The sequence below is a fragment of the Perissodus microlepis genome, chromosome 10, assembly GCF_051167445.1.
Source record: "Perissodus microlepis isolate ML-2025 ecotype Zambia chromosome 10, ASM5116744v1, whole genome shotgun sequence".
In the NCBI taxonomy this organism is placed as follows: Eukaryota; Metazoa; Chordata; class Actinopteri; order Cichliformes; family Cichlidae; genus Perissodus; species Perissodus microlepis.
Window position 1 is genome coordinate 932,699 of NC_140470.1, and position 24,453 is coordinate 957,151.

Below are 24,453 nucleotides of genomic sequence, written 5' to 3' on the forward strand. Positions count from 1 at the left end.
GAGAAATGTTGAAATGATTCAGATTTTCTTTATTTCTTTGGGTATGTGTACAAAAAGCATGCAAAAAATAGCGCATTTATATATATCGGTACATATTTACATTGTAACTACGTTCCATATGGATGTGCCATGCTTCCGTTTTGGTGAGTACAGTCAGAGAAATGCACGAGACGACACGAGACGGCGGATGCCTTTGAGACAGGCACACGCGCATGCGCACAGACCAGGAGAGTCACATAGTCCCCGATTTCATATTATGTACAGACTCCACCATAATCTCCGTCCTTTGGATCTAAATATGACCTGAAATCACAATAAAACGAGTCATGCCACTCACTTCCTGTGCTGCCACACCCACTGACTTTTCTTCTGTGTCACTGCAGCAACAGCAGCAGGTCTGATCAATCCACGGGAGGGTCGCCTGGCTTAAACCGACATACTCTAATTATGCAGGGTTTCAAAGGTCACGCACAGGTGATCTTTGATTTATGGCCATTTAAATCATTCAAGGCTTTTGAATGATGAAAAACATCTAAAAGGAAGGAAACCTCTGGTGGAGAAATAGACCCGTATGAACAAACTGACATATTATGGGATTAAGGAATTGGGATTAATCTATGCTGGAGTTCAGGATTTCCACTGTGAAAGGTCGTATAAATGGCCACAGAGGACAATCCCACGGTTTAAATATTGTTGATACAGTGATATTTAGTGATCAGTGAGAATGTCCTGAGCGCACACCTGCCTCCTCCGTACAGTTTTACAGTATTTCACTATTTTGCATGTTGTCAGCAGTAAGATTAGACAACAAGCACAGTTCTCTTCAAATGTGGATTTTCAGCAGTGAGAAACGCATCAAGCACACACGGTGTTTCACAGGTGGACACACACAAACTGTAGTGTTTAATGGCTGAAGTAGTGTTAAAAGTACTCACAATAATGACGTTATACATATTTAAGTGGAAAAGTGCAAGAATTTGAACATAAACAGAGTCATAAACAAAAACACAGGTTAAAGGTCAAGAGCTGTAAAGACAACATTTAAGTACCTTTGACCCACAAACGTCCAGCACAACGACACCCAGAATAAAAACGCGATAGGTGACGTCAAACAGAAGACGTCATGTGACATTTTTGGGTTGCCTTCATTAAAGGTGTGCAGCGCACGTCGGCGCCGCGTTCATTTAGAGCTGAACATCAAAACGTCAGGATGGACGATAAAGTTTATGACTGACGTCACAGCAGTTATGACGTCATGTCCCTGCGGACATTAAACACACCGGCTCAACAACACGGCGTGAAATCCCGTTTGCACGCCTCGTGCCTAAGCTAGCGCCCTTCACTGGAGGAAACGAACTGCATCAACCAGCCAGAGGACGACGCTGCCCCGAGCGCTCACCCAGCTCTCCTCCCACAGGGGTAACACACCAGGACACGTCCCGTTTTTAAACCAAGAACCTTTAAATGGACACGCCTCTCTTTCTTTTATCCACCACGCCCACATTTGTAGAGGGTTCACATGTGCACAGGTGATTCGCTGGCCATCGTCAGCATCTACTGTTGGAACAGGTTATCAAATGGCAAATCACGAGAACACAATTCTGTGTTCACGGACAGCCGTGCTTTATATTTTTCACTTCCTCTTCACTTGCAGATGTCAACGTTTACAAGAAACAGTGACGTTGCGGTGGCCAGCGCGTGCATGTATCTTACATTTGTTCCCATTTATTATAATGAAAAGTTTGCTGCTGCACTGACACGTTGTGCCAACACAAACACACGGCCCTTTTCTTAAAGCTCACCAAAACTTCAACAACAAAATGAAAACATGACACCATCAGCTTCGGATGGACAAACACCAGCCCTGCTCCACCACCTCCTCCTACGTCTGCTGCTCTTTGTCCAAAGTCAGCCTGAAGCTCTTCTGGATGAATTTTCTGCTCCTTCTCAGAGTTTCATGGCTTTATATGGGAGCAGCCTGACGTCACAATGACAGTTCTGCATGGTCCACTAGACAGAGCTGAAGGGGAAACGATCACTAAATGTATCTGATACTTGATGATTGTCACTGAAGCACAGTTTCCTTATTTTCCTCTTCTGTGAACGCGCTTCAACACAGGTGACAGACTGTTTAAAAAGAGAGCAGGTCAGTTTTCCTGAGAGTAAAGGTGCATGCATCATTTCACATTAAAATGATTTGGGTACAGACGCTTCTCCTTAATATAATAACGAACAACGTGATTCGATTTCTTCTACAAAGCACTCACTGATTCATTTGTATGCAGATTATTTATGCTTTAAAATCAGCTCTGCATCCAAGAACTTTACAATATATTAATATTATAAATAACATAAATTGGAACAGTGCTTATATACAGAATAACATCTTTTTTTCCACTATGTTCGTTCTCACCATCCAAAAACTTTTTCCCATCCGATCACAAACACATCCAATCCAACAGAGCATCAAAGAAACAAGAACCACCAGACTGACACAGGTGACGCATTAGGAGAAGCAGCGTGAAGGACACAGACTAGCACACAGCTCGCAGTCACCCCTGCGATCACTGCCAGGCAGGTGTCTGAAGGCAGCACAGGAAGGACCTGCTTCAGAATAAAGGTTGGCACAGATATGCTTAAAGGGTCTTCACAATAACACAGCAGATACCACAAGACACGTATGTACAATATTACAGTGACTGATGTAGTTCACTTAGGAGACAGTACAGTGTCCTTTACATGCTGAAGTCTGTTTCCTCCTGTCAGGTGGCTGCAGACAGGCTGAAGATGCGGTCTAAATATTCGCCATGCATAATGGGAAAAACTCGTCTGTCTTTGCCTATAATACAGTTTAAGGCCAGTAAAATAAACCGGTGATGATCCACAGACGTGCTCGTGTTCCTCGCATCGGCTGAGGCGAGAAAGACGGCTCCACAGCGCAGAAGCAAGCGTGTACGTCACATGACAAACTTCTCCCCAAAAAACAAAACAACAAAACTCGAGTTTTTGTGTTTCAGGTGCAGAATGATACGTTTGCACTGTGGGACCACTTTGAGGAAAAGGTGTGAATGAAGGCGTAAGTGGATATAAAGAGGACGCAGCGCACGCAGGAGGGTCACTGGGACTCAAGAGGAGGGCTCATCTTCATGCAGGTCCTCCAGCTCTCCTTCTCTGGGTCCATCGCCCGTGCTGGCCTTTCTAAAAAAAGACAAGAAAAACCACAAAGACGGGTCACAGCTCTAATGATCACTCGAGGTTGGACAGCAGCAGAGAGGGAATTATCTAAATGCTGACACTACCAAGCCTGCTAATTAGAGAAGGTCTGGATGGTGTTAATGCATGATGAATATCAAAAACACACAGAAGGCTTTATGGACGTAGGATGGCTTTTAAATGACAGCAGCAGGGACACGGCAGCAGGGAAAGGCTGCTCTGCCATCACATCTCGTGATGTGGACAAGCACGAGTTTAGGGATCGAAAATGATGATGGGAGCAGCGGCTGGAGGATGTGGGACAGACAGAGGCCGGACTGCTTCGCACAAAGTGTTACCTGAGTGAGGGCTGAAGTTTAAAAGAGGGCCGGAAGGGCCACGAGTCCCTGCAGCAAAGTGGGAGAGAAGATGGACAAGTCACATATGAGAGGACAAAGGAACGCAGGCCCGTGGGAGGAAACCCGCCTCCCCACCACGTAGGGTCCAGCTGCACTTTTAGCATCTTTCAAAAATGATCACACACTTCAGAGTTTCATTTGTATCGTAGCATTGCAAAGTAAATAACACATTTTTAAAGGCCTCCCTGTGGCTGAATCTGAAAACCACACTCTTCTGACTCAGGATGCGCCGATAACCAGAGCAAAAGGACTTTTGTCTGCAGCTGCAGTTCAGCGCAGCAGCAGCAGCTCAATGATACTGACAACTGTCAAAACAATGACCCTGAAAGACGAGCACGAGCCACAAAAGGCTGGGTTTAGCTGCAGCAGAACTTTCAAAATAAAGCGACGGGACTTTCCACTCAAACTGGCTGTTGATGAACTTCTTTTTTTTCTGGATGAAAGAAAGGGGAAAATTTGTCTCCATATATACTTTGGTGGGCTGCATGGGAACACTGGTGTTAATGGTGCATTCAATTTCAAACATGCAGGCCGGAAATTTTCTAGTTAAATTCCAGCCTGAGAAACTGTAGCTTAGCGAGAAACTCAAATCTTTGCTGAGTCAGCAGAGCTTCCCTGGATACAGTCACCATGGACACAAGAAGCTGCCACCTGTGATGTTTCATCAAAATAGGACAACATATAATAGCGGCTACGTCATCTTCCCCCACAAATCTTGGTGAAAAAAAGCGTCTGGCACTGGTAGCATCTGTCAGTCACATTAGCCATTAGCATTCATTTGCTTCCCCTCATCAAAAGGAGAAAAATATCCCACCAGCTCTGCTCCACTTGGACTTTGACACGGAGGAAATCAAGGCTCTCAGAGCTTTCCAGTGGTTTTTGGTTATGTGTCCATATGTTTATATTAATAATATCTGACATCTTTACATAAACATATTGTACTCACTCAGAATTGTATTCATTACTCTATGATAGCCATATAGTTGGATTTCCACTGTGCAGCAGGGGGCAGTATTATTCAAACATCCATATGCTGTGAAAACACCTTCACCTCAGAGAGCGGCTCTGACAGCCGAGCCTGTAACGGTCCACGAGCAGCAGCATGTTCATCATCAGAAGACAGTCCCACGGGTCCCACGACACACCTGCTAACAGCTGTACGTGCGCCTGTTTGTTTTCGGCTATACAAGTTGAAAATGCACAGCGGGGACGGGACGAGCCGATTGGCCACTGACACCTGTGATACTTTGAATCCACGTTACTGACAAATCAAGCTCAGCCTGAGGCACTAGCTGATTCTGCGTCACGCCGAGTCCTTCTAGTCTTGAGAGCTAAAAGCAACACACAAAGAAACACTTATACAAGCTGTAAGCTCCACTGCATACAATGAAAGAGTGAATTATGATGCTATGGCAACACAAGGAAGCAGCAGCTGCTGCTGCAAAAAATGAGTGCTATTTAACCTGATAGGGAAGAAAAAGGAGACAGGTGTGGAGAAAAGATCTACGTTAGAATCTCAAGCAAAAAGTTTGTCTTCAAAGACAAGATAAGCAAGTACTGAGCTGCAGACAATCAGGAAGCTGAACTCTTACATGAGCAGACTACCAGGTGCAGACATGGACCTCTCCTCCCGCCGGCTTGGGCACTCAAAAGGGTTACTGAAGGAGCGCTTTCTCAGCATGGCCTTTACCAAGATCTGAAACAGACAAACACGGGACGAACACGAGTTACATGAGAGGGGGCGCAGGGTGTTACAGACATGCAGCGGGATACACTGTTCTCAACATGTGGAGCAGACAAGTGGTTACAATGTTCCTCTAATATTGTTACTAATGTTGTGGCGACGTATCAGGTGATCTTCAGTCTTCAACAGGCCTAATCTGCTGGGGTTTCCCATGATGCACTGAGTGTTTCGTCTTCTCTCTGTTTATACGCCGCTCTGCATTTAATCATTCGTTGTTATTAATCTCTGGCTCTCCTGCCCAGCGTGTCTCCTCTTGCCTCTTGGCTCTGCTGGAGGCTTCTTCCTGTTAACAGGGAGTTTTTCCCTCCCACTGTTACCGAGTGCTCGCTCATAGAGGACTTTGTATTACTGCTGTAAATGTATACATATAATGTAACCTGCTGCTGCAATGAGCTTTTTTTAAACTGGAAAACTTCTCACTTATTCTGTGTTGACTCTGGTCTTGGTGTGCAGCATACCGTCCTCAGCTTCCCTAATTCAATTCATTTTGTTAGACTAATAATGTCCAACACAGTTCATAGAAGCCCAGTCTGAGGGTCTGCAGTGATTACACAGCTTATTATGCGAGCTTGCTTTCAAATGAATGCAACATTAGTGCATTTAAGGAGACACATAATGGAGATATTCATATTTTATGGTTGAACAGTGATGAAACCCCGCCCCTCTGTCTGGCTGCGCTTTGTCACATTTTTGGTTAACAGACAGAAGGCTGTGGTTGTTAAGAGCAGCTACTCTGAGTGCTGCTGCATGCAGCAGTTTGATAAACGGAGGACACTGTGTTTCTTACCACTGCAGAGAGGCTGGGAACAAATTTGACGGAGTTCTGGATGTCCTCCTCTGTCACCTCTACCACAGAGCAGTGGTCCTCCTCCAGAGGCAGGGGGTCAGCACCTCCCTGGGTCACCCACGGGTCCATCTGAAAGGGCATGGACCGCAGTGAAATAGGGCACTTTCATAACTTGACACCCAGAGGTTCACAGAAACGCACAGCAGTAAATACAGTCAGTTTACGAGCTTGTGTCCAAGCAATGATTTAATGGCAAACGCGAGCTTTCCTACGTTTACAGGGAAGGTTTGTTTCAGGCTGGGCGGTCCTCAGATTACAGTCCTCAGTACTGATTACAAGTGTTACTCTGCAAGAACCAACATGGTAAGATGTCGTAGGTGATTCAAGGCATCAGTGTGACCTAAGTGACATTCACTGACCAATCACTGCTGCACATTTTCCACTTCACGCAACGAGACCCTCTGTGGGCTGCAGAGAGGGCGGGATGGATTTGTGTCGTTTGCTCTGCATTTCCCTTTTTCCATGTTCGAGGTGCAAGAAAGCCAAGTTCTCTAACTGTGTGCCAAACATTTAGACAGTTACAAACGTACAAGTTGAATATAATTATAAGCTGATTAAATGTGCCGACTGAAACCGGCTCTTTCTGTCAAACATTAGCAAACATTAGTGACCCAATGGGAACATGTGATGCCTCTGCTGTGCTTCACAGATACCTGTGTCACGCCTGTGTATTTGTATATTTAAGCCTCTTCTTTTCTTCAGGCTGATTACAGCCTTTCTAATTAGACACTGTTGAATCAGCCTTTGACTGGATATATGACGGCACTTCGTTTACTACACCGTTCTGCAGCTGAGCTCACCCGCATGTTTGTCTCCGATTGTCAGTTCAGTCACACCCAGTGTTCCCACTACATCTCTGGTGGATTCCAGCAGCCCAAGGATGACCTGCTTTGTTTGCACTCAGAGCTCCTTTGACTCTGCTGAAGGCTCACAGCTGACAAATCTGCTGCAGGCAGATGCGCATGCCAGGTTGTCCCAGATTTATCCGACTTTCCGAGGGAATGCAAATTTCACACGACACATGCGACTGTAACAGCTGCATCAACAGGAAATATTCAAGCCTCTTCTTTTTAAAATACGAGGTGAGCCGACGCTGTGTTCCAAGGTCACAATGAAAATGCTTTTTTTGGTTTTTGAGTCATTGTGTGTTTGTGCACGAGGACATGCACGACGCCCGAGAGCCTCCACATCTCCACAAACACAGAGAAAACGAGTCACATGACTCATGATTAGATTGTGTGATGGAGACACAGTGCGGAGTGGGAATGTGATCGGGCCATGATTGTGGACCATCCACGGCACTAATACACACTCAGTTTGTCTAAGAACTACTCTGTAGGAACACAGTGAGGTCACAATCGCATGTGTTAATCAGCAGTGAGAAGATCACAGCGATGCTTTAGAAGTATGAAGAAGGTGCTAAAGCTGAAGGACAGTAATCTGAGCTCGTTTTCTTATCATCCATCAGTTTGGTACCTTGATCTCTGGGATGCTGATCCTGCTGTCGGGGTTCTTATCCAACATCTGTAAGATCAGCTTCTGCAGCTGTTCGCTGATTTTGGGCCTGAAGAAAAAACAAAATGACGATTTGGGAAAAGGTTTCTGACCCACACGTGTCCATCACGTTTACCTGAGGAGGAAATCTTATGATTGCATTTAACATGAGACACACTCAACAGGAACAGCATGAAACTATGACTTTTCTGCTCTCTCCTGTATCAAGCCGTGTTTGTTAACATGCAAAAGATAATTTACTAATTTCTTGGACTCGTTGTGGGAAAAAAAACGTCCCCAAAAACGAATCAAAACTTTTATTCACTGCTGGAAGATTTGGTCACATGAAGCTCTAAACACAGGCTCGGCATTAGACTGCCAACAGGTCGTCACATGTTGGACACAGTGAAGCCAGCAGAAATATTTTGGCCCCTTTGTGTAACAGAGACTTCATTTCTGCTCTTTGTAAGAAGTGGTCACTTAACTCCTCCCACATATTCCAAACCGCTCTTAGAAAAAAAAAAAAAAAAAAGGCTTTTCTATTAAATGAAAGAAATTTATAAGCAGCCATGAAAATGGTAAATGGTCTGTATTTGTATGAATACTTTTTACTTAAGGCAGCTTTGGCTGTTGTTTGAGGGGTGATTGTAATTGAAAGGGAGGCTTACTGCATGCCAGTAATGTCATATAGACAAACAGACATAATTATATTCATATTCGGTCAGCCACAACACAAAAATACCACATTTAGTTAAAAATAAATTAGCAGCTAGAAGTAACCAGCTGACACAAGCAGCAGCTGGTAAAATGCACTAGCTAGCCAAAAGGGCTAAACTGTTAAAATATACAGGGAGTGCAGAATTATTAGGCAAATGAGTATTTTGTCCACATCATCCTCTCCATGCATGTTGTCTTACTCCAAGCTGTATAGGCTCGAAAGCCAACTACCAATTAAGCATATTAGGTGATGTGCATCTCTGTAATGAGAAGGGGTGTGGTCTAATGACATCAACACCCTATATCAGGTGTGCATAATTATTAGGCAACTTCCTTTCCTTTGGCAAAATGGGTCAAAAGAAGGACTTGACAGGCTCAGAAAAGTCAAAAATAGTGAGATATCTTGCAGAGGGATGCAGCAGTCTCAAAATTGCAAAGCTTCTGAAGCGTGATCATCGAACAATCAAGCGTTTCATTCAAAATAGTCAACAGGGTCGCAAGAAGCGTGTGGAAAAACCAAGGCGCAAAATAACTGCCCATGAACTGAGAAAAGTCAAGCGTGCAGCTGCCAAGATGCCACTTGCCACCAGTTTGGCCATATTTCAGAGCTGCAACATCACTGGAGTGCCCAAAAGCACAAGGTGTGCAATACTCAGAGACATGGCCAAGGTAAGAAAGGCTGAAAGACGACCACCACTGAACAAGACACACAAGCTGAAACGTCAAGACTGGGCCAAGAAATATCTCAAGACTGGTTTTTCTAAGGTTTTATGGACTGATGAAATGAGAGTGAGTCTTGATGGGCCAGATGGATGGGCCCGTGGCTGGATTGGTAAAGGGCAGAGAGCTCCAGTCCGACTCAGACGCCAGCAAGGTGGAGGTGGAGTACTGGTTTGGGCTGGTATCATCAAAGATGAGCTTGTGGGGCCTTTTCGGGTTGAGGATGGAGTCAAGCTCAACTCCCAGTCCTACTGCCAGTTTCTGGAAGACAGTGGTACAGGAAGAAGTCTGCATCCTTCAAGAAAAACATGATTTTCATGCAGGACAATGCTCCATCACACGCGTCCAAGTACTCCACAGCGTGGCTGGCAAGAAAGGGTATAAAAGAAGAAAAACTAATGACATGGCCTCCTTGTTCACCTGATCTGAACCCCATTGAGAACCTGTGGTCCATCATCAAATGTGAGATTTACAAGGAGGGAAAACAGTACACCTCTCTGAACAGTGTCTGGGAGGCTGTGGTTGCTGCTGCACGCAATGTTGATGGTGAACAGATCAAAACACTGACAGAATCCATGGATGGCAGGCTTTTGAGTGTCCTTGCAAAGAAAGGTGGCTATATTGGTCGCTGATTTGTTTTTGTTTTGTTTTTGAATGTCAGAAATGTATATTTGTGAATGTGGAGATGTTATATTGGTTTCACTGGTAAAAATAAATAATTGAAATGGGTATATATTTGTTTTTTGTTAAGTTGCCTAATAATTCTGCACAGTAATAGTCACCTGCACACACAGATATCCCCCTAAAATAGCTAAAACTAAAAACAAACTAAAAACTACTTCCAAAAACATTCAGCTTTGATATTAATGAGTTTTTTGGGTTCATTGAGAACATGGTTGTTGTTCAATAATAACATTATTCCTCAAAAATACAACTTGCCTAATAATTCTGCACTCCCTGTATAGTCAGCTTGGATTAATGCTAGAAGCAGTTAGCCAAAAATATGTACTCAAGTGTTCCAATGAATAAATTATGAAACTTTTTCACTAATTGCATTTTATTGTCTTTATGCCACAGACGCTTAAAAAAGAGCCAACAGTGCGATGGAGGCCGCGGCCGCGGCGTGCGTGACGTGCATGCTCCACCATGTATGACACACACAAATTTAAAAAAGGAAGGTACGCACGATACTAAGTAGCTTTAGCTAAAAATAATCTGCTACATTCTGTTGGAATAGAAGAGATATGTGTGGATTTAATGAACACGACTGTTGGAAGACACAGTCGAACACCAACACTGAGCCCTGTCCTCACACCTCCTCACACCGCCCTTCTTCACTTCTTCTCAGCGTGTCCTCCTCCACCACTGCCTAACATCTGTCTTTTATTCTCTCTCTATGATATTCCCCCACAGTGAGCAGGCCTGCCAGCTTTTCTTTGACCTTTTAGTCAAAAAGAAAAACAACTGTGGAGCAGATTGTATTCATGTAGCTACTGAAGCCTCCGTTTGCTTTTTCAGCTCGTTTTGATTCACATGTTGGTGGCGTTCATCGTGCCAAGCTATTTGGGGGAAAAAGAACAGAAGAAGACGGTTTTGTGACCGCGTTGCAGACGAAGGATAACTAAAGTGAAGATGATGACTGTCCATTTCAATAAAGTGGAAACTTACGTTTCTGGGAATTCTACAGGCTTGGTCCTTATCTTATTATGCAAAGCCAGTATGTACTCGTCAATGAAGGGACACTGCAGGAAGAGCAGAAGAAAGGAGGTGAAAACCACAAGAACACACATGCACGATGACTGCTGCACCGGGCGAATATCAGAAAAGACGACCGAGACGAACAACAGCAGCAATCGGCCGCTTGGATTCATTACATTTAACGACAGCACGAGAAAGCTGCTGTTTCAAACAAACACTGTGGCAGACAGCGCTCCCACTCAACACCCACTAGGTGCTGTTAACTAGTAGCAGAAAAGTGAAATGGACACATTCTTCTGTGCTTTTAAACGAACACTTGTGGGGCAGACGTCACATTTACCTTTCCAAAGACGAAGCAGTAGAGGGTAACCCCCATGGCCCAAACATCCAGCGCCTGTAAGACAGTTCCAGCAGTGACATTATATTCAGATAAATGGGAAACATTTAGAGGAAAAAAGTCGTTTTAAGGTTATTGTTTGGGGGCAGCTACCGTCAGATACCCTGAAGATGAATTTATGTGATGACATAGCAGCGGCACGTGTGCCCCCCACCCCTCGCTCCCTGTGGCTCGGATCTGTTTGTGTTCCCTGATAGATACGGGATGATTAAAGCAGCCCTCTGAACCTGTGCAATAGCTCAGCCACACGATGTACTGCTGCAGACGTGACATGAAGTATCCTGTCTGCTGATGTCCACATCCTCTGGAAACAGTTTGGCCAAATCACATCTTTACAGAGGCCGAGTCATCAGGCAGAAACTAGAAGTGCATCTCTTAAAAAGCTGTAAAACCCCAAACAGCAGACGGAGGCACTCCGGTGACTCTTACACCCTGATGGCTTCTGTCTGTAATCAGCTGCTCCGGCCCCTCGTTCGTGGACAGCGTCTGAGCGAATCCACCAGTCTGTCCTTTCAGACAACTGCAGAATTTAACCTGACAAAGTCTGTGACGGAGGGTTGAGGGGAGAAAAGGGACGATTTGGTGATGTTGATATCTTAACCCCTCCCTGCAGCAGCTCCAGCGTGTGGACGCTCACATCCACCTGCTAGTTACGTTAAAAACAATTGGCTTATTTCACTGAAATAAGGACTACGCCAACAATCAGGACCATCAGCCTCATCACGATAAAAAAAGATGGAAGCTTATCTGCTATAAACAGAACTGATCATCGTCTAACTGTGAAAATAACAACGTGAAACATTTCTGATTCATTCGATGGAAACTGAACGCAAGACCACTGTCTTTACCCCGGTGTCGATCACTTCCTTGTTCTTGGGCCGGCTAAACACCAGAAACTGATCGCAGCTCAGCAGCTGTCATTTGGAGTTGGAGGCTCGGGTTCAGCGTTTTCAGTTTGGGTCACCAAACTCACATCAAACACTACACTTTAAACTCTCTTCATGTTCATCGAGTTCACTCACTTTTCCACTGAAGCTCTTTCGCGCATCTGACAGCGTCTCTGGTGCCATGAAAGCCGGAGTGCCAGCAGTGCTGGACAGCAAAGCGTCGTTGCCCTCAAACTGGTTGCTGACTCCAAAGTCTGCTATCTTCACATGGCCATCGTCCCCGAGTAACAAGTTAGAGGGTTTGATGTCGCGGTGGACAATCTTCTGGTAGTGCACTGGGATAAAAAAAGAAAACACAAAGTTTCCCCTTTGGACACGTGGAAGCTTATTTCTGTTTTCTGGAATATTTCCAGCTTCTAAACTGGAACTATCCCTGGAAAAACGCAGAACCCGGAACGCAGCCTGAGGATCCTCAGGTCGCATCTTTACTCGTATACACTGAGGTTTGAGAACATGTCATTAAGGGCAGAGGGCAGGTGGTGAAATGTCGTCTTCATGGGGAAGAACAAAGCCCAGACTGTGGTGATTGTGTCATTATGAGGGCAGAGCTGCGTCCTGATTGGTCACCAACATTGTTCAAACTGGAGGAAAATAAATACTCTCAGCAAATGGGAGGTTCCCAAATTCGGGAACAAGCCAAAATTGTTGGGAATTATTTCAATCTTTAACAAAGCATGGTATTATAAAGGTTAATATTATATTGTGTGGCTCAAGCTCAAAGAGGACTCGAACCAGTGACCTTTCACTGGTTCGATGGCGGTGCAAACGCCTGCCATGGTGGATGCAATGTAAAGCAAACAAAAAATAACAACAAACAAACAAACATGAGCACACATTGTAAATATTGCATTTGAACAAATATTGTTTGGTGAACGATTTCACCACAGCAGCTGGTTCCAATGAATTTCGCTCCGTTTGACTTCTTCTGTTACTTGTTGCCAACCGTGAACACACTAAAATACAACTGGGATCTACAACATGTAGAAGAAATGCTACGTTACATTGTAGACATAAGGAGAGAAACAGACACTGACACACAACAGAACAAAGTGTTACAAATGAGCTCATTATAATTATTCTTTCATCAGTTTCCAAAGTTCCACCTCAGGATTTGCAAAAAAACAACCATTAGGTATTTTAGGTACTGAAACAATGTTTCAATATTACATGTAATTAAATGTCAACATCCTAACATGAACACTAACGAGTAATTATAACTGTCAGCTGAACGTGGTGACGGGAAGAGTTTTTCCTTTCAAACGCAGGGTTTTAATTATAAGGTTTAAAAAATGGAAATAATCAGCAGAAGCAGGTTGAACTGATCTGTAATTGGAACAATTTGGATTTTTGAAATCCATCATTCCTTAAAGTGGGAACAAACCCTAATGCTTAGCAAACAGCTGTGTGATCAGAGGAACCTGCTTCATTAGCACTGGGTGACTGGGCTTTACTGGTGACTGTACTTTTCCATTTTGTCCCACTGTCACCACCATGGAGCTCAGGATGGCACGGCACTGCTCCTAAACGATTAGGATCATCGCCTGCTGAAATTAATCATCTGCAACACACGAGGCCTGGGCACGGGCAAAGCTGTATCGTTTAATAGAAGCTGGAGAGTGACGGAGGAGACAGAGGGTCAAAGATGGAGAGGGCCCCTCCCTGCTGCGACAGGCAGAGCTGGACAGGTCGCCAATCTCACACGGCGCTAAAATGACTGCTTTGAATCTTTTAGTCACTTTGTGAGGGTGTGTGGTACTTACAGTATTCGATACCCAGGATGACGTCTCTGAAGTATAAGCGAGCTTGCTCTTCTGATAAAGGACTGTCTGTGGGCACCTCCATCACTGGGCTGCAAATCCACGCAGACACACACAACACGGGCAGTGTGACAGACAAATGTGCAGATTATGTGTAACAGTTGTTTCACTGGTAGCTGTGCTGTTGACTCTAAATGTGACTTTGAGATGGGATCCAGATTTAAGCTCTGACGCTCAGCAGCACGCAGCTAAGCGTCTGATTGGATGACAGCAAGTTACACACGAGGACACGAACAAAGCCCTCGCTGTAATTTCAACAACACTGTGACGCTGCAGACGGTGCTGGGAGCCACATCATCCCAACCATTCCAGCATTTTCCTGCGTCACGCTCCGTATTCCATCATGCACTGATACCGATGGATAACGCCGCATACAGACAGATATCTATACAAACATTTATGATCACTGTAAGTTTGAATTCACATTCGTTTCATCCCATCTCAAACTGCACATTTATAAGGAACAAATCTCTGAAAGGGCTGGTTGATAACTTCACAGAGGATCCATTTAAATCCTTCATATGTGAAGAACCAACTTTATCTTTGAGCATCATCCATATTTTTAAAAAACTATTTAAAAGGACAACAACAAACCAACAGCTGACTCTTCTGTGTAATAATCTCAGATTTGATCAAACATCTTCTGCCTTCACCAAACGTTTAAATCTTTCTGCCTCTAATGAATGAAACAGACGTCAACAAATACTTTTAAATGACTTTGTTCCTTACAAATACATTATAATATCGTTTTTGCTCATTAATAACTGACGTGTGTAGGAAAACACATTTAGAAGTGTCATTGTACTTTTGTGTGCGAGTGTCTGTGCTCTCTTTTTGGATGCTTTTAAAAACCTTTGTGTGTCTCTAAAGCTGCACAGCAGTCTTCACGTGTTACTCAGAGCTGTTAATGAGGAGGTGACGGTTTGCAGCACCAAATTATGAACATTAACAGAAGCATTACGCGTGCGCTTTGTGTTTGTTCTGCTTACAGTTCATTTGTTCAGGCTTTTAAATGCAGCTTCATGTCAGAGCAGCAAAGCAGTGACTGCATGGGTGAAACGAGCTGCTTTGTTATCGCCTGTTACAGCAAAGATAACAGCGTGACGCTCTGTAAGCTGCCCTACGCTCACGCAGAGCGGGCAGTGATTCGACACACGGGCCTGAGTGCAGTGCGAACGTCTTCATTTTTAGGGTTTTGAAGCAATAATTCAGATTCCAGTTCCAGATTTTGTGAAGGTCTTTGGACATGGCTGCTCTGTGACAAATCTTCAGTCCAGTCGTTTTACCTGATCAAATGTTTGTAGCTGTTAACCTGTCAGTCGCCCAGCACGAAGCATTTCATTCAATCTTTTGTTATAAGCAGCATGTTGTAAAAACGTTCCCATGTCTTTAGTTCAACCTCCAAAAGATGTCAGAGAGAACACAGTTTGAAATGAGTTTAGGGGATTCCCAAAGAGCTGGTAACTGAAACCTCGGCACATACCGGGATGTTGTGCAGTGTGTAACAGCTACGTTAACAGCAGCCGACTCAGAGGCAGTAAGAGAGCAAATCCATCCTTTAAAACAGCTTCATATGAAAAGGATAATTAGGAAGTTATTTACGCATACAGGTCCTTCTCCAAAAATGAGCATATTGTGATAAAGTTCATTATTTTCTGTAATGTACTGATAAACATTAGACTTTCATATATTTTAGATTCATTACACACACAACTGAAGTAGTTCAAGCCTTTCATTGTTTTAATATTGATGGTTTTGGCATACAGCTCCTGAAAACCCAAAATTCATATCTCAAAAAATTAGCATATCATGAAAAGGTTCTCTAAACGAGCTATTAACCTAACCATCTGAATCAACGAACTCTAAACACCTGCAAAAGATTCCTGAGGCCTTTAAAAACTCCCAGCCTGGTTCATTACTCAAAACCGCAATCATGGGTAAGACTGCCGACCTGACTGCTGTCCAGAAGGCCATCACTGACACCCTCAAGCAAGAGGGTAAGACACAGAAAGAAATTCCTGAACGAATAGGCTGTTCCCAGAGTGCTGTATCAAGGCACCTCAGTGGGACGTCTGTGGGAAGGAAAAAGTGTGGCAGAAAACGCTGCACAACGAGAAGAGGTGACCGGACGCTGAGGAAGATTGTGGAGAAGGACCGATTCCAGACCTTGGGGGACCTGCGGAAGCCGTGGACTGAGTCTGGAGTAGAAACATCCAGAGCCACCGTGTACAGGCGTGTGCTGAACCAGACACAGCGGCAGGAGCGCCTGACCTGGGTACAGAGAAGCAGCACTGGACTGTTGCTCAGTGGTCCAAAGTACTGTTTTCAGATGAAAGCAACTTTTGCATGTCATTCGGAAATCAAGGTGCCGAAGACTGGGGAGAGGGAAATGCCTGAAGTCCAGTGTCAAGTACCCACAGTCAGCGATGGTCTGGGTGCCATGTCAGCTGCTGGTGTTGGTCCACTGTGTTTTATCAAGCGCAGGGTCAATGCAGCTATCAGGAGATTTTGGAGCACTTCCTGCTTCCATCTGCTGAAAAGCTTTATGGAGATGAAGATTTCATTTTTCAGCACGACCTGGCACCTGCTCACAGTGCCAAAACCCCTGGTTTACTGACCATGGTATTACTGTGCTCAATTGGCCTGCCAGCTCTCCTGACCTGAACCCCGTAGAGAATCTGGGATATCGTGAAGAGAAAGTTGAGAGACGCAAGACCCAACACTCTGGATGAGCTTAAGGCCGCTGTCGAAGCATCCTGGGCCTCCATAACACCTCAGCAGTCCACAGGCTGATTGCCTCCATGCCACGCCGCATTGAAGCAGTCATCTCTGCAAAAGGATTCCCGACCAAGCATTGAGTGCATAACTCAACATAATTATTGAAGGTTGACTTTTTTTGTATTAAAAACACTTTTATTGGTCGGATGAAATATGCTAATTTTTTGAGATATGAATTTTGGGTTTTCAGGAGCTGTATGCCAAAACCATCAATATTAAAACAATGAAAGGCTTGAACTACTTCAGGTGTGTGTAATGAATCTAAAATATATGAAAGTCTAATGTTTGTCAGTACATTACAGAAAATAATGCACTTTATCACAATATGCTAATGTTTTGAGAAGGACCTGTACATGTGGATGATACCAGCCGTCCCCTTCAACTCCAATTTGGTTGTAACAGCAAAAGGTTGTGCATCATCATTTCTCTAGCACTGTAGGAAGGAGCGGCTCATGCATGAGGATGTGAAACGCTTTCAGCGCCAAGAACTGAAAACCCAAGAAAATGACGAATCCCTTTGAAGCCTGAGGTGGAACAAACGGCCGTACGGCTCAGAGTAATGAAAGAAGAGCGCAGCAGTGATCGAGGCAGGGATGAAGGGTGGAGAAATGAGGAGGAGAAGGTGAGTGAGCCTTAAATTATTTACAGACAAAAGGACGGGTTCTCTACTCACCCCTTACGCATCAGCTCAAACACTGTCAGAAACAGGGAGAGAGAAGGAAACACGAACACGTGAGACCAAATATTTCATTCTTTTGTTCATTCGGCCTGTTTGTGACCGCTGCTGCCACCAGGCTGCGTATTACTCTACAGCCTGACTGTGGCACTGCTGATGGAGAGCTTCTGCATAACGCGCCAGCCCTAAGCAGGTCTGCAGGGAAACGACCATCTCTGAATAAATGACACGTACACTTGTCGGTGCCACATGCATCGAACGCCACAGGCTTACAGACACAGGGCAAGAACAGAGCAAAAGTATCTGGACACATAAAACAAAGACGTGCATACCCATGTGAAGGTTGTCCTCCGATGGATCATCCAGCACCTGCAGCATCAAAACACAGTCACCGTAAATGGAGAATTTCCAGTCGAAAACTTTCTTTATGTAAAACTGATGGTGAGCAACATAAAAACATTCAGTGCTTTCATTTAAAGAGCTGACAGCATGCATTCACTGACTCACTGCACAACTCGTCTGCTACCATAAAAGCTTCCTGCAACTCTCGACAGTCAGCAGGTTGATGAGTTATAATTTAAAACAGTGGCTCAGCGTCATGTGCACAAAAATGATATCTGTGCAGTCGACACTTGACCAGGTACACAGGCTGACTGAAAAGCTGCGTACACCTTTTCTACTGAACAACACGACGGACGCATTAACGCGGGCAGAGGCCGCCATCGCTGCAAAAGCTTTCATTTGACTATTCTTATGACAATTTGGAACAATGCTCCGTGTAGCCTTTTTTTAAACAGAAGTGTTTTAAGGTTGAGCTGTGTACAAGACGGCACAGGTACAACGGGTACCTTTGAAAACTGGTCCACCTTCAAAATGTCAAATGAGCTCAAAGAGCTGATGAGTGGAAAAACTGCATGACAAAGAACATGTTACGCTGAGGTTCGTTCATGTTTTAGAACGATACGTGAAGGATGACGTTTTTTAAACTCTTAGCACGAGCACCAGAATAAAACTCTGACATGCTTCCACTTCACACAATCGGCCAACCTAGCCCCACCCTGTCACGTGATTCGCTGAGGTCAGAAGGCCCAGGATGTGAGTGGGTGGATTGTAGATGGCAGACGGTTGGTGTCGTAAGCCACCGCCGAAACCTTGGCTGATTGTGACCCACACCTGTTTCACCCCTTGGCTCGTGTGATTACGTAGAGCAGGGGTGTCAAACTCAAATACACAGTGGGCCAAAATTCGAAACTGGATCAAAGTCGCGGGCTAACGCTAATATTTATTGGAAAAAAATCTTCCTCCAGATATAAGAATGAATCTTTTGTTATGGACTCAAACAAGTTTTGCTGAAAAACTGAACATGGAACAAGCAAAGCTTAATACTAAACAATATATATATTAGCTGTATAATACCAGTAGGCCAGCTCTGATAGTAATTTGGTGTGGCTTCGCGGGCCAAATGTAATTACGCTGCGGGCCAAATTTGGCCCACGGGCCAGAGTTTGACACCTATGACGTAGAGGATCAATAGGGGGTCCGAGACCCTCTGGGGGGGGGACACTCCCACAGGGTTTAAATCTGGGACTTTCCACCAGTTGCTCATCAGTAGAACTGAAGAAGCTTCTGGGATGAAACATCTTCAGCAAACAAAGTCGTCCAGACGTTTTCTTTCCCAGATTAAACTGTGCGTTTCACCACAGAGCTTTCACAGTACCTGCCCTCTTACATAGCTGACCGACTCTATTAGCAACATAACGAGAGCTCAGTGGTGGCAGCAGTACTGGCTTCAGAGGCACGAGGATGGGAAATCAAGTGCACTCCCCCCTGCTGAACCTTAAAAACAGAAAGGTCAGGCCCAAAAGAAACCCAGCAGCGTCGTGAAATAAAGTTCTGTGGAAGCATGAAAGGTCAACCTCTCTAAAAAGAAAGAAAGAAATAATAGAAAGTGTGAAGAATTAAAGGAGCGGCTCAGGAGTCACAGCCCCCCCTCATCTGTCGAACGTAGCGCTGTTATCGCTGAGGCATCAGCAGGGTGATCACACAGGTGTTCAAGTCTGTGTTGACATGTCATCATTCAGAAGGACAACATCACAACAACGTGGCCAAAGCAACAACAACAAAATAAATCAGTTTACAGATTTGGGGTATTTTTTATGTGCGTCTGTCCAATAACGTTTGGACTCTGGGATATTTGGCAACATGCTGCAATGAACCCGCGCAGCTCTTTCTATACCGATGCAACCAATTCCCAGTAAAGTGAGACGTCCTCTAGTGTGCAGTATCCACCCCAAAATCTGCGATGTGAAGATCTGAAAGAGGAGACTACAAACAATGCGTCAGTGCAGAGAGTGACATTATTCACTGTTGACAGAGGGGAAACAAACAGCCTCAGCTCGTGGACTTGGGTAGCCCTCTCTGCTCACAGCTAGCAGCTTGAGCTTACATTAGCTGGTGCTAATGGTCTTTTATTGCAGCTAACAGACATTTTTCATGTTGACTTGTCACAGCAGGCAAAGGTTTATTAATGGTGCCTGCATTCCTCTTACGGAAGTTCTTCTGTTTGCACACTACTTCAATATGATGGCAAACTGGGACACTTTAAACAGCCGTACAATCATGAGTTCCACCTGCAAGTTCCTCACTGTGACCAAAATGTCTATCAGGCTCGAAGCAGCAGCAGGAAGAAAAACAGGGAAGAAAGAGGAACGCTTGCATCAATACTGATTCAATTATGGCTCGTGAGATCGATGTTAATATTAAACTTTAGTGGAGATATTCCCAGAAATCCAACAGCTGACACAGTAAGGATGGAGACTCACGATCCAGACTCGGCCATGAAAACAAGCAGAGCCGCAGTAATTTCACCTGCAGTGTTTAAACAGAAATCCACAAGTTCTTGGTTCACTTTTTTGTCCCGCGTGTCTGCCCTCCCCCCAGGCAGCCCGCGACTGTGATTTGGTGCTTTGTACAGCGGGTAAGTAAGTACTGATCACCTGACCAAGTAAATCTGTCTCTAATAGTGTTATTGACATGAAATTCTCACCAGACGTCGGTAACAACATATCCAATCCACACGTTCAACGAGTGTAATACTGAGAAATGACAAAAGACACCAGCTGAGATCTAGCAGTAGTTACAGGGTGATCCTGCCACGTGGTGTGAATTCATATCAGCCGGTTCAGTCCCAACCGATGGCGTATAAAAAGCTGCGTTATTAACAAGGCATCCCATAAGACACATGTCATGATGGGTAAAACCGACGAGGTCTCCTTTGCAGCCTTATTGTTGAAACACACTGATGAAGGTTGCAGTCAGCACTGTTGGGACTATGCAAAAGATTTCCAAGTGTCCAGGTGACGAGGACCACCTGTGGAGAGCTACAGACCTGGAATCAGTAAGTTCAACTGCTTCAAAGAACACGATGAATAATGCGCTCAGCCCCTGTGACCTGTACGCTCACCACACAGGAGAAAGCGCACTGATCACGTTCAACGTTTCCTGAACAAACAGTGAAACAGCTACTGCAGACCACCTCAAACACCAACAGTGAAGTTTGGAGGTGGGAACCATCATGGTGACGGCTTTCATGTGGCTCTGGCACCATTTTTGTAATTGAAGAAAGGATGAATGGAAAAATGTACCGAGACATTCTTGCTGCAGCCTATGAAGATGAAACGAGGGTTGGACATTTCAGCGAGACAATGACGTCAAACACAAAGCCAAAGAAACTCTCAGCGGGTTCCAGGGAAGGACAGCGACGGCCCAGCCAATCACCTGAGCTGAATCCAAGTCTGTGGAAAGAACTAAAACTCGGGAAACTTTGTGTGGAAGAATGGGCCAAAATCACACCTGAGTAATGCACGCGACGACTTCCTCCAACCAAGAATACATGTCAGCAAGCGTGTTCAATACTTTGCTCATTATTACACATAATCTGTGGATATCTGTGGATATGTTGCTGCTGCACGTGGGAAGAATTTCATGTCAGTGGCACTTTGACGTGTTCAGTACTTACCTGCAGCCCTGAATCACAACAACACTCAGCTCAAGCTGCTTTGTATTGTAAAGTAAAGACTTTACAACAACAACTGAGAAAACCTCAACAATCATAAGCAAACACTTGGTGACATCGGGAAGGAAAAACTGGGGAAGCGTTCAATACTAATTTATCTGCTGTAAATTGAATTGGACAAAAACTAAAGGTGAAAGGTCGCCATGGCATCGAGTGTCACAACAAGTGCAGGACAGAAACAGGAAGGCCTTTTACTCACGGCAGTCACTGTGTGAATGTTTGCTGGCACCAACTTAACACTGCTCTTTTCCCTTCACATGCAGTATTTCACATCATGTTCCTGATTAAAGAACAGAGAAGCTCAGTCTTTTCATCGGAAGTTGCCGATTGATGCGGGGACCTTTGGGGAAATGCCATGAACCGAGTGCTTTAACAAAAATGTCTGATTTTATGGGTTCAGTCTGACTGTTTCCAGCCTCTGTGACAAATGACCGCGTCGTTGTTGGAGAGACCGGACTGCAGTCTCACAGAGCTGTGATGCCGACCCGAGCACGGCCCGTTTACATGGATGAAGAGCGCGAGAGAGCAGGTTGTCCCATTACCAGCAGACGTACGCCCACAACGAGAGACGAAGGAGGAAGTACTCAACTTTTACTTAAACTCTATTTCTGGCACAGACACACACACAGACAGACACACACACACACACACACACAGACAGACACACACACACACAGACACACACACAGAGACACACAGACACACACACACACACACACACACAGACAGACACACACACACACAGACACACACAGACACACACAGACAGACACACACACACACACAGACAGACACACACAGACAGACACACACACACACACACAGACAGACACACACACACACACACACACACAGACAGACAGACACACACAGACAGACACACACACACACACACACACAGACAGACACACACACAGCCCAAGCTTGACTCCGAGCGGTGACTGCGGCGCCCCCACCATCTGGCCAGGCTGACAAACCAAACTGATATCAGGGGGAGGGGCACGCAGCCTGAGTCACCCGTCATTTTACCAAAACTACCGATTCTGCAGGAAAACGGCCCCACTCAGATGAAAAACAAGAATCCGTTTTAGAGCACGGATGTTTTGTTTTTCCTGGAATATAATCCCGACTCACTGCGACTGTGATGAATGTGCTGCAGGAAACCATCTCCTACTGCCAGCTACTTCCTGGCAGCTCAGGGTTTATCCACCTTTTAGGCCCGACACGCACTGATGACATAAATACAGAGACGAGTCGAGGCACACGGGGTTAAAGGTTATCAGAGGACAGCGCGGCAGAGGATAATCCACACCTGCTGTGGAAGTCCACGCGCTATTATCAGAAACACAAAGTGCCGTGCGTCCCCACGGCTCCGTTTTTCAGTCGGCTACAAACATCAACAAAAGCAGAGGCGTGTGACTCGGGACCGGCGCTGTAAGGAGCAGCGCCATGCTAGGCTTTACACGAAGTAGCTTTCAGCTAAGTGCTAATGAGCGTACGCGTGCACGCTTACAGTGATGATGCTGAAGTGCCAGCAGCACATCATCATTTTTTCCTTTAGCAAATGATCGATTTCTTGGTTTCTGGCCTGTTCCTCCACTGCACAGTCAGCGCCTATCGTAGCTCCTTTTGTGTCTTCTTACTTTTAGTTTCTAATATTTTGGTTTTTAATGCAAAAAGTCAAGAGATTCACAGTAAATGACAACGTTTTATTATTTTACCTGCAGTCAATCGCGCAGAGTTGTTGAGGCAGGCTGCACTGGGTCATACCCAGCACCGCTTAACTCTGCTACAGACGTTCAAGTCCAAGGATGAATCTAAAAAGACTTTTTTTTACACTAAAGAGGATTTTAAATGTATAAACAAGTGTATGATGCAGTCTTCAACAGAGCAATGATTCTGACATTCAAAGAAAGACATTTTTTTACAGTTCAAAATGCTTCTTTGGACCCAGCTTTACGATGATAAGTCCTGATGATTGTACGTGGACCAGTCAAGCTCACGCCGTGACTTTTCAAATGCCACTGCTGCTAAAAGCTGGAAAATACTACCATTTGACTAATTGGCAGCATTAATGCATCCCGGAGTCAAACAGCAGTTAATCGACTCGAACTAATGCGTGGCTTCACCTCTGAAGTGCACCAACAATTTATGTTCCTGCTCAATAACCCCTCACCTCCACCAGCTTGACGATGTTGACATGGTCCAGTTTTTTAAGTATGGCGATCTCTTGGTAGACTCTTTCCAGGGGTCCTAAGAGTTTGGGCTGCTCCCCCTGGGCCGCCTTTGGTCCTCTTGGGGGTGGGCGACCTGCACACCACAACACAAACCGCACGCACGGCTGTTAAATCATTCATGCGATCCCTGATGAGTCATGTTTGGTGTCCTTTTTAAAAAAACAAAAACAATCACCCAAAATAAATTAGTGCTAAAAACATGTTGATGCATGCTAATTACATGTCAGCACTAATCTCCCTCTGCCCATGATGTTGGTGAATCTATGAATGCATCATGCTTTTTGTCTGTGGCTGCATTAAAAGCCTCTTTCAACAATAAGTAATTCCATACACATAATCCTGCAGCCTGTCTTTTATTTCACTCAGGACAACCTAAAGCCATCTACGCTCTGACTGTATGACCTCCTTTATAGAAATCTTGGATCAGCAGAATTCAGCGCACGCAGGCATACACACAAGATCCAGACGACCCTGCTGAAGCTCAAACGGAGCCTCAGAATGGGGAAGGAAGGCGATTTAAGTGACTTTAAACGTTGTCGGTGCCAGATGGGTTGATCTGAGTCACAGAAACTGCTACTGCTCAGATCTTTATTGGACAACCACCTCTAGGGTTTACAGAGAAGGGTAACCAAGGCATGCAGAAGAGCATCTCTGAATGGACAGCCTGTTGATCTTTGAAGCACCGCAAGACAACA

At 44.9% G+C, this 24,453-nt stretch overlaps 1 protein-coding gene across 2 annotated transcripts in view; it reads right to left on the bottom strand.

Annotated features, from left to right (window-relative positions):
- Nucleotides 1-8: 8 nt before the first annotated feature.
- camkk1a (calcium/calmodulin-dependent protein kinase kinase 1, alpha a) overlaps nucleotides 9-24,453 on the bottom strand; it is a 54,227-nt gene continuing 29,782 nt past the window's right edge. Inside the window, exons 6-17 of one of the 2 annotated variants that reach the window (XM_084941384.1) lie at nucleotides 23,698-23,831; nucleotides 17,779-17,815; nucleotides 17,444-17,465; nucleotides 13,936-14,024; nucleotides 12,251-12,450; nucleotides 11,172-11,225; nucleotides 10,802-10,875; nucleotides 7,679-7,766; nucleotides 6,143-6,271; nucleotides 5,204-5,307; nucleotides 3,552-3,599; nucleotides 9-3,198 (exon numbers count right to left, since the gene is read on the bottom strand). In XM_084941384.1, coding sequence (XP_084797510.1) covers nucleotides 3,126-3,198; nucleotides 3,552-3,599; nucleotides 5,204-5,307; nucleotides 6,143-6,271; nucleotides 7,679-7,766; nucleotides 10,802-10,875; nucleotides 11,172-11,225; nucleotides 12,251-12,450; nucleotides 13,936-14,024; nucleotides 17,444-17,465; nucleotides 17,779-17,815; nucleotides 23,698-23,831 — 1,052 coding nt within the window. In that variant the 3' untranslated portion in view covers nucleotides 9-3,125. The remainder of the gene's footprint in view (nucleotides 3,199-3,551; nucleotides 3,600-5,203; nucleotides 5,308-6,142; nucleotides 6,272-7,678; nucleotides 7,767-10,801; nucleotides 10,876-11,171; nucleotides 11,226-12,250; nucleotides 12,451-13,935; nucleotides 14,025-17,443; nucleotides 17,466-17,778; nucleotides 17,816-23,697; nucleotides 23,832-24,453) is intronic. The other variant, XM_084941385.1, reaches the window with a different exon arrangement.